This window comes from Sitodiplosis mosellana, unplaced genomic scaffold, assembly GCF_009176505.1.
Source record: "Sitodiplosis mosellana isolate CC-2019 unplaced genomic scaffold, AAFC_SMos_1.0 Smas_scaffold_3221, whole genome shotgun sequence".
NCBI lineage: Eukaryota > Metazoa > Arthropoda > Insecta > Diptera > Cecidomyiidae > Sitodiplosis > Sitodiplosis mosellana.
In genome coordinates, this window is record NW_022598463.1 from 4699 (window position 1) to 15373 (window position 10675).

General features: G+C 35.3%; 1 protein-coding gene across 1 annotated transcript; it reads right to left on the reverse strand.

The window, feature by feature from the left end:
- Window positions 1-2819: 2819 nt before the first annotated feature.
- Window positions 2820-10384, reverse strand: LOC129571737 (uncharacterized). The gene is made up of 16 exons (XM_055451580.1): window positions 10315-10384; window positions 10164-10231; window positions 9856-10094; window positions 9434-9698; window positions 8557-8799; window positions 8325-8450; window positions 8120-8203; window positions 7592-8039; window positions 6687-7450; window positions 6133-6365; window positions 5752-6025; window positions 5033-5275; window positions 4744-4869; window positions 4600-4683; window positions 4075-4525; window positions 2820-3997 (listed from the first exon to the last, which is right to left on the reverse strand). The coding sequence occupies exons 1-16, from the start codon at window positions 10346-10348 to the stop codon at window positions 3318-3320; spliced, it is 4362 nt and encodes a 1453-aa protein (XP_055307555.1). The 5' UTR covers window positions 10349-10384; the 3' UTR covers window positions 2820-3317.
- Window positions 10385-10675: the final 291 nt, after the last annotated feature.

Here is a 10675-nt window from a genome sequence, read left to right on the forward strand (position 1 = left end):
AAAATGCAGCAAAATTTCCAAGTTTTTTCCAAGTATTCAAATCACTTGGATTGAAAACTGAACAGCTTTGGCTGTTCTTTTAAGTGATGTTCGTTCGACTGTCCGCCCAATACTGAATCAAAGCGAGCATATGCTTATAGATTCGCCAATTTGACGACAAATACATGCTAGCGATGCATTCTCACTCACATTCACAATATTTCACTCGTTTGGCTTGCACATAAGTTAAGCTAACTAAAATATATTGATTCAAGCTCAGAAAGAGACGATTTCAATTAAAACGAGATAAGATAAGTTTAAAAATAGACATTTTTTCTTAAAGTTTGCAATTTTGCTGTCCAGGTCTCTAAGGAATTTCCCCAATAGACTACAGCAGAACTTTTTTTCTTCACAGAATTACCCGGTGCCTCAAGTCACCAAAGTGGCCCAGTAATGCGTTTCCACACTGAAATATGTTGTTTATTACAAAATGCATACATTTCTAATACAAAATTCAAATGAGCTCCAGTGGAGCTACTCCACACTATGTGTGTGCATCAAAGTAAAAGCAAAGAGACATTTCAGTTTGCGAAGTAAACTTGAATTCGTTGACCTTTGGACTGTATTGAAACCCAAGCCAAAGAGTACAATTTGGCTCTATTGTGACGATACATTTCATCGTGGAATAGTGGCTAGCGCATGTACGCAACACTTCTCCTTTCTCACTGCTGCTATGTCAAACATAGTAAACGGTTCACGCACACCGATACATGACTGTATGCGTGCACCCTGGAGCTACAGTCATGTATCGATGTGCGTGAACAGCATACTATGTTTAACATAGCAGCAGTGAGAAAGGATAAGTGTTGCGTACATGCGCTAGCACTATTCCACGATGAAATGTATCGTCACGATAGAGTCTCATCGTACTCTTTCGCTTGGGAAACTTCTTATTAACAGAATGTGATAGTGTTTCGTTTCAGGACTGAAACATTCAATGCAAATGGCATACTTTTTCCTCATCTGGATGCAACCGAATTCGAGAAAACTACAAGCCAAAAGGTTTTTTGCGTAAAAACTGATTGAAATTATTTACAAAATATTTTGTTTTTGATCATTTGTTTCCATGATTGTTTTTCTTTCTATTCATGTTATAGTCTTTTAAGCGTTTACAGTTAACACCATCAGATAAAAATCTTTCATCTTGATTTGCCATTAGTGCATTTTTCATATGTTCAGAGGAAAAAGATTAGTGAAATAACATGACATTTCAATTGGATTTGTTTTCATTTTCATTTGATATTTCTAAATATTGCAAAGGCTAACTATGTGATAATGGCTTGATGGGACAATGGTTAGTGTGAACGTTGATCACTTTGTACAATATGATGATTATTTTCATTCCTATTTCTAGTTAAATTTGCGTTTAAAAGTGTGCATTCGTTTCGATGTTTTCGAGTTAATTGACCGTTTGTTTTTTTTCCTTGTATCATTTCGTATGAAATTGACTTGATTTAAATTTAACTACATTCGAATGCAACAATCAATAAAAATGCCATGCAATCGAAATCTAGGGGGATTTCTTACACAAAAAGTTTGAGCAAATGTTCAAAAATGTCTATTATTTCTTCTTTTTTATTGAAATTATATGAAAATGTACTGAAATGACGATATTGCTTGAATAAAAGTGTTCTGGAAGTGGGTTTTGGTGGATCCTCAGGATGAACCAGATCGGGTTTGACATTGCCCTGGCCCATCCTGAAGATCCACTTCCAGAACCGGGAGCAGTTCTGAACGATCCTTGAGATCCACCAAAACCCATTTCCAGACAAATTTCATTGAAGCATAATTCAAAAGTTCAGTGTAAAAGTACATTTATTTACACGAATTGACAAAAATTGATCGAATCGGACCGAATTGAAGAAATTTTTCAAAATTTATAAGAATTCATTCATTTTTTTCCATGAGAAATCCCCCTAGATCAAAATGGTTGGATTTCATTTAATTGAAAATAATTTGCAAAATTTGTCATTAAAACACTGTTTCGTGCCCGTGTTTTTCCACTTGCACAATGAAGCTTATGAATGTTTTTGTCGATGTTATCACTTTTTTTGCATTTCTCTTTACCATAGCGTCAAATATACAAATTGGCTTTGACTGCAGTTTACACTACAATGGATAAGTAGCGAGTAAAAATGAAGTGACTGTACAATGTACAAACTTTGTTTGCATGGGAATGTGCACCAAATTTGATATGTAACAGCTAAACGTGTCTCAAAATGCATCCAGAATTTTGCACTTCAGCAAATTCAATGAAGAATGCAGCAAACAAACGTCGAGTGTTGAACATCGCCAAGCTAAAGCATGGCATTAAATCAATTTGTAGGGTTGAATGTGCGTTGATAAATAGCCGATTTAAGTATTTTCTGGAAAGAATACGATTTCACTTCTTCTCCTATTTCCAAGAACTGAAATCCAAACCATTATTTTATTCTTCGCAAATTAAATTACCCATGATTGAAACATTTGAAGAGTTGAACACTGAATTCAAATTGCTTTTACTTTCGGAATCTTGCAAAAGAAAAAAAAAGTGCAAGTAATCAACATTTGACTAAGCCGCACGCATCCACAGACCGTGATACATTATCGCAGTACGCGCGATATGAGATTGATTTATCATTTGAATAATTCAATTTCAAAACTATGCTCAATTTTTTTTACCTCAATCCTTACCGTCATCTATGGCTGGGTTTGCTGGGATGCAAACATTAACGGAACTGACCATAAAAAATACGTACGTAAAGCTCACTTTATAGAGGACAATATTTAATCAATAAAAATTTAGTTTCATAAAATCACTTTATTAAAAGACAAAATAATTAAAATCAATGCGTGCTTCATAAGCTCAATTTAGCTTTCATGGACACTCACGTTGGGCTTGAAATTGAAAATTGACTAATGCACCATTGTTATATTGTGATTGTTTTTTTTAGTTGTTTTTACTTCTAATTTCAATGCAATGTGCAGTGCGAATTACTCTGGCCTTCGGGTGTTGAATATGTAACCAAAAAATTGGATCAATAATAATAAAATAAACTTTAAATGGTTCAAAAATGAATTAAAATCTAGACAAAATCCAAAGGTGAATAATTCCAATCAAACTGAGAAGCGATGCACCGAAAAAAAAGGTCCGATAATGCTGCCAATGGTGATGGCCAAGTCAACATGAATCAACTGTTTCGGCTGACAATTTGTTTTAATGTTACACTGACGTAATGCCATCCGTTTGATCCTGGGATGGTAAACGACACATCATCATCCAAAAGCCAAAAATTCCCTTAAATATTTTGTTTTTGTTCAGAGTGTTTTTTCCGGTAGATTTTATCGCATTTTATGTCCATAGATTCGGCCAAAAATTGTAATTTCACAAAAATCGCATCAATGATTTCATATTTCTTCGCTGTTTCATAGTGATGTCCGCCGCTATTCAAAACTTTCATCAAAGTTGGTTTATCTTGATAGAATTCATTGATTTCCTCTTTTTCGCGTCGATGCGCCAAATATTTAATTGAATTCGCGATGGAAACAATCTCATCATATCGGCTGGCTACAATTAATGTTGTCGGATACGATTCACTCGGTTTGGTTGGCCGTTGGATGTGTAACAATGGTGCATATCGTTTTATGCAATCAAAATCGTCTTTATTGTTCAGATTGCCGTACTGTTTCGCCCAAATGCGTCCCTTGTGCGGAAGATCATTGATTAAGTCCATGTTGCCATTTTGAAGAATAGTTGCTCTGAATAAGTCTCGATGAATATTCATAACAACTGCACCGACCAATCCACCGTGTGAGGCTCCGTAAAATGCGATTTTATTTGGATTGATCATATGGGCGTACGATTCACCTTTCAAATACTCCACACCGGCCATTAAATCTTTGAAACTAGTTTCAGCTTCGGTCGGTTTTAGCACCCATTTGTCGCCGAGTTCACCACCGCCACGAATGTGGATGAAAACTAATTTTTGTTGAATAAAAAAAAAATAATTAAAATCGAATCAAATGAAATAATGATGATCAATTGTGGATACGAACCGACAATACCGTTAAACAACTCAATGAACAGAAGAAAGAAAAGCTTGAATAGCGGAGTCATTGGAATACCATAACCACCATAAGCAAACACCAAACATGGCTTTTTGTAAGCATCACAACCATTGTCCTTTTGAATGAATGTCATTGGGACTTTGATTTTATCGAAACTTTGGAATGAATCGTGTCGAACTTTGAATTTAGCCACATTTAAATGTGCTATTTTCGACTCTTTCCACAGCATTGGTAAGACAATTGAAGTGGACGCTATGGAGGTACGTTGTAATACAAGCTGATCAAAATTAACTCGATAAATTTTTCGTGGTGTTTTGAAGGATTGTGTTTCCAAGAAAAATCCACTTGGATCGATGTTCATCGTAACGTACGTTTCATCCTCCAAATCGATTTTATATTCGATACGACGACTTGTTAATGAATATAAATACATGGAATTCTATTCGAAGAAAAGATAAAAGACAGTTATTGAAAAGTTGAACAAACGGACAGTACTCAATTGTCGGTGCATACCTGAACGTTTTCGATGTAAATTAAATACAAATAATTACAATATTTTTGAGCAGCCACTAATACACCATGGCCATGAAGATTTTCCTGTAATTTTACGAATTAAGTAAGAAATTGTCGTAATTTTGCAAAATCGTATACACTTACTGGAACCACGACGTCAACGTTCCACATGTTGACTTTACTCCGAATGTTTACTTCAATCACATGATGTTTGGGCGCCTCAAAATTGGTGAGAAAGTAGAAAAATTCACCATGATTTCCAACATAATCCTGATGATATAAAGAGAAAGGGAGAGAGAGGAGGGGGGAGCAAGAGGCCGCGGGAGACAGAGAAAGACAAAAGAAAGAGAGAAGAAATTCCTTCGATTTACTAGGGCACGATTTTTTCTATTACTCAATCAAAAAATTCATTATTTTCTATTACTCCACTTACATAGGTAATGTCTGGAGAAAATTTGAAAATCAAATCAAATTTGATGTCTCTATCCAATGAGTTGATATAAGCAATGCTCAGCTTTCGACTACCACGTAAAATTAGATGTTTATAATCCGAACTGACTATAAACGACACTGTGTTAGCGTCGAACTTTGGAATCTTTGCCATTAGTTTGTCGGGCTTATCTCCATCCAGATAGTGATAGTATAAATGTCGTTTCTTTCTTCCTTCTGGATCATACTGCAAATCAATCAATGGTGGATTAATGTTTAAAACACGGTTCCAACCGGCACATACCTTGATCGAATGGTGACATCGAGGCGAGAATATTTTGTTCGACAAAAGTCAACATGGAGCGATGATTTTGTGTGTGGAAAGCAGTGAATTGTAATTCTCTCGAACTTCGAATTAACCATAACAAATTTTGATATTAAAAAATGTACGAAATGATAAAAATGCGATTTTTTGAACAAAAAAAAATTTAGTCCATGCACACAATCTTGACCGAAAGTGATGGATGGTGAATTTGAAGTCAACTTCAGCCATTTGGGAGAGCAAAAAAATTGCTGGTTTTCACACACAAAATCATCTCCGAGTCAACCCAAGAATGTCATCTGAGGCCAAAATAACGGAACAAAATTGTATTGTCTCGAGGCCACCTTTTGATTAAGACACGAATGATTTTAAAAATCGATCCCACTCCACTGAATATTTACATAAATAAAAAATCCCAGGCTATCACCACTCCATGCGATTTTCTTACAGCTGAATAGCGGCAGACATTTTCCATGCTGTCGTCCAGTTCTTACATCAATCACCATTACTTTATGCGAATTGATTAGTTTCTCTGAGCTGATCGTAAACGCACAAAATTCACCATTTGGCGAATACGCATGCTCAACGAATGCACCTAACGTTCGATTTGAATTGAAAATTTCACGTGGACGTCCGTATATAGCTTCATCCAATGTTTTTACTCTTCTGTAAATTCTACGAAACAAATTTATAAAATTGAACTTGATAAGAGCGCATTTTTTTGAAGAAAATGAAAAATGATGGAAGAAATCATTGGTTTCTAAAAGAAACTATCTACTCACGGTTTATTGATTGATCTAGAAAAGTTCACGTAACTGTAGAATATATACCCGTTGACATGTTGAACGTCACGATACATTTCATAATCCACGGAATTTCCAAAGATTTCTTTGATTTCGGGCCAATTGTTCTTCGATGAATTCAATTCTAAATATTTCTGCAACGTAGCACCTTCCGTTTGAAGAATCTCATTCCAATGGCATTTTTCCTTGAGCCAATCGTAATAATCTAAAATCTGTTGGAATTCAGTCGATTAGAAAATATTTTTCATCATAATAATACATCGTACGCTATATTGCGGGTGCAATGCGCTCGGAGTGCATATGAAGGAAAAGACCACTTTTGCGAGGTAAAAAGCTAATAACGTATGAAAAACGGCGAAAATTGAATGAAAAACATATTTTTACGTGCTCCCTGTTCTCCTTGTGATATTTTTGCACACAAAATATGTTCATAGACGAGTCAACCATTGATCGATTGACCTCTGTGATTAATGTTGTCATTTTGTGATGATCGTGAACGAATTCAAAATTTTGACAAATACAATCATGCTTACCTTTTCTCTATGCAATGCAATCACTTTCGGTGCTCTTTGTTCAATAATTTGGTATTTAATTGGCGGCTCTGGGAACCAACAATTCATAATTTCCATAAATGATTTGCATATTTGGTTTGTTTCATAGTTTTTATCCAATTTTAGTTCCATGGCTTCAGCCAAAAATTCCAACTTAATGAAAACCGTGTTAATGTATTCGGTTTTTTCTGCTGTCCTATAATTGTTACCGCCGCTATGAATTATTTTCAATAAAACCGGTTTTTCTATTTGATACTGTGTGTCTCTCGCGGCTCTACGTCGATGTGCTAAATATTTCAATGAGTTTGTAATGGGCACGACTTCATCTTTTTTGCTGGCTACAATTAATGTTGGAGGATAACTGGAAGTTTTGGTTGGTTGTTGGACGTGTAACAATGGTGCATATCGTTTTATGCAATCAAAATCGTCTTTATTGTTCAAACTGCCATACTGTTTTGCCCACAAACGGCCCTTATGCGGAAGATCATTGATTAAATCCATGTTCCCATTTAGAAGAATAACTGCACTGAATAAATCCTGCTTGATATTCATAGCAACTGCACCGGTCAAGGCACCGTGTGAGGTACCGTAAAAGGCGATTTTATTCGAATCGATAATGTCGGCGTACGATTCGCCTTTTAAATACTCAACTCCAAATACTAAATCACAAAAGCTTCTTTCAGCTTCGGTCGGTTTCAGCAGCCATCCATCACCAAGCTCACCACCGCCACGAATGTGGATGAAAACTAATCGACAGAAGACAGAGAAAAATGGAATTATTAGGGAAAATGAAGACAGACAAAAAGGATTGAAGAAAATTATCGAATTTTGGATGTTTCAAAAATCAAAGCGAATGAAATGAATTGATGGATTGTGCTTATACGAACCAACGACACCGTTGAATAACTCCACGAAAAGAAGAAAATAAAGATCAAATCTCGGAAGTAGACAATCACCAAATCCACCGTAAGCATATACCAAACAGGGCTTTCTGTAACAATCGTTTTGTTTCTTTTGAATGATTGTCATTGGAATTTCGGTTCCGTCGAAACTAAAATACGTATCGTATTGAACGGTTATTTCCAGTTCATCTAAATTTGGTATCCTCGATTCTTTCCAGAGAACCGGCTCAATCGTCGAATAAGTGGTTTCGTATCGCTCACGGTATAAAAGCTGATTGAACTCGATTCGATACACTTTTCGAGGCGTTTTAAATGATCGCGTTTCGAAGAAAACCCCAAACTTATCGATCTTTGAAGACACCACTTGTTCATCCTTGAAATCGATTTTGTATTCAATGCACTGGTCACTTATTGAATATATATACATTGAACTCTGTGAAATTTAAAATGATAAGATAAACTCATAAATCTTGCAGTGGAGTTGCTTCGTTTGATTGTTACAAAAATGTCTACCTGAGCCTTCTCGATGTAATTTAAGAACAAAAAACCGGAATATTTGAACGTTGATTTCAATACACCACGCCCATCCAGATTTTCCTGCAATTGTACTCGAGATAAATACTTTTTGTTTGTACACTAACTTGTGTAGAATGATCGTAGTGTCAGATATAAAAGACACTTTCGAAAAGAGTAATTGTTAACAGAGGAGAACACTTACTGCAACCACAATATCAAAGTTATTTCTCGGTCTTTTATTCCGAATATCGATTTCAATGAGATGATGCTTGGGTGCTCCAACATTTGTGAGAAATAAAAAGAAGTCCCCATCATTTCCAACGTAGTCCTGTTTATTATGATGAATGCATTAATTTGTCATGACAATAAAAATAGAAAGAAAAAAATGCAAAATTGATCAGCGCCGTTCATGTATTCGTTATTAATTTACTTACATAAGATGCATCTGCAAATATTTCGAAGATCAATTTAAATTTGATATTTTCCTCTAACGTTTCTATATTTGCAATGCACAGCATTCGACTACCGCGTAAAATGAGATATTTATAATCGAAACTGACTTGAAACGACAATTCGTGCGCTTCTGATTTTCGAATCTTTGCAATCAATTTGTCTGGCTTATGTTCATCCAGATAATGATAGTATAGTTGTCGCCTTTTTCTTCCTTCTGGATCATACTATGGGCAATTTCAAAGTGAGTTCTTATATTTCAAAAGAAAATCTAACGAGAAAAGAAGGATGTGATGATGGAATACAGAACTGACTATAGCTATGGATGTTTGGCCATTTGTCCATAGAGAATTTTTTGTTTTGATCATTCGTTCTTTGAAAAAGCAAGCAACAGAAGTGCCTCGCTCTAATAAATTTAGAAATTTGATACAACAAACGCTTCGCTACATCGTGCTACGTTGGTACATGTTTTTATGTATTAAAGTTTGATGGTAGTATCAAGTTGACATTGTCAACATAATGTCTGAGTTGATGCAATCAACTTTACAGCGGGGCACAGTGACATATTGTTTTGTGTTTGGCTCTTCGCTGTGACCGTTCATTGTTGTATTCAGTTTTGATGTGACCGTTCGTTGGGTGGCTCTAGTTCGACCAATATTAGCTCGTTACTTTGTTCATAGGGACAAACATTCGTACATCTGCATAACTTCATCGCAAGGAGCAACGAATGAACATAACAAACATTACGAAGGATTGATCCTATGTACGAACGAAGAAATGCAAAAGAGTATTTTACGAACGTGTACTTATGGCCGTTCGTTAATATTCGTAGATGAATGACAAAAACATCAAAATATTTACATAAATGAAAAATCCCAAACTGTCGCCGCTCCAAGCGATTCTTTCAAAATTGAACAGTTGCAGGCGGTTTCCACAAGTTTCACCACTTTCAACATCAATGACAACGACTTCAATCGAATTTTGGCTCTTATCACTGATCGTAAACGCACAATATTTCGCATTTGGTGAATACTCATGCTCGGTAACTGAACCGTGTTGAATTTTATTTGAATTGAAAACAATGTGTGGACGTTCATCCTTCAATGATTTCACTCTTTTGAAAATGCTATATTCAAATCGAACGAAACGAAAAAAAAGAAAAATAAGAGGTTTAACAAAAACAGAACATAGGAACATATAGATGAGAAATTAAAAAGCAGAAATATACATAACAAATCATATGATGATATGAATATACGACATATATGTCACTTCTTACTCACGATTTATAGGTCGATTGATTTGAAAAATCCCGATTACTATAAAAAATGTAGCCGTTTAGCAATTGAACATCCGAAAACAGTTCATAATCGATTGGATTATGAAATATTTTTCGAATTTCCGTCCAATCATTCTTCTGCGAATTTAAGTCCAAGTATTTTGTCAGCGTATAGTTTTCATTCTTTAAAATCCAATTTTTTCGCTCAGATTCATTTTTCAGCCAATCATAATAGTCCGAAATCTGTTTGGAATTAATTCAATTTTTTCTTCACTGATCACACACTGTTTAAAGTCCATTCACTGAATTTACCTTTTCACCGTGTAATGTAATCACATTGGGACGTCTTCGTTCAATGACTTGATATTGGATTGGCTGACCTGGAAAATATTATAACAAAGTTGAAATGGATTCAAAGATCGTTTCTTATATTCTTTTCAAGCTAAATACCAATTTTTATTACATTTGCTTCTGAGCTTAGCGGAACGCTTCGACATCGCACCACTTGGGACTACAAAGAAAATGAATGAACTAAAGTCAAATCGGCTTGTCGCGTGAGATTATTTATATTTATTGACATTTGATTCTCATTGAATCATACATACACATTTGATTTCCGTGCTACTGAACTCATTGAGTGGATACAACACAAATCATACAGTTAATACGAATACATAAGCAAAATTTGTTACTTTAAAAATAGCGATATAAACAAAGAATTTCTCGTGCTTGTTTCCTTTTGAATTTTTGGCGTGCCCGTGCATTCATTATTCAAGTTTGACAGATAATTATAGATGCAGCCGTTTGACTCGACTCGCATGTTT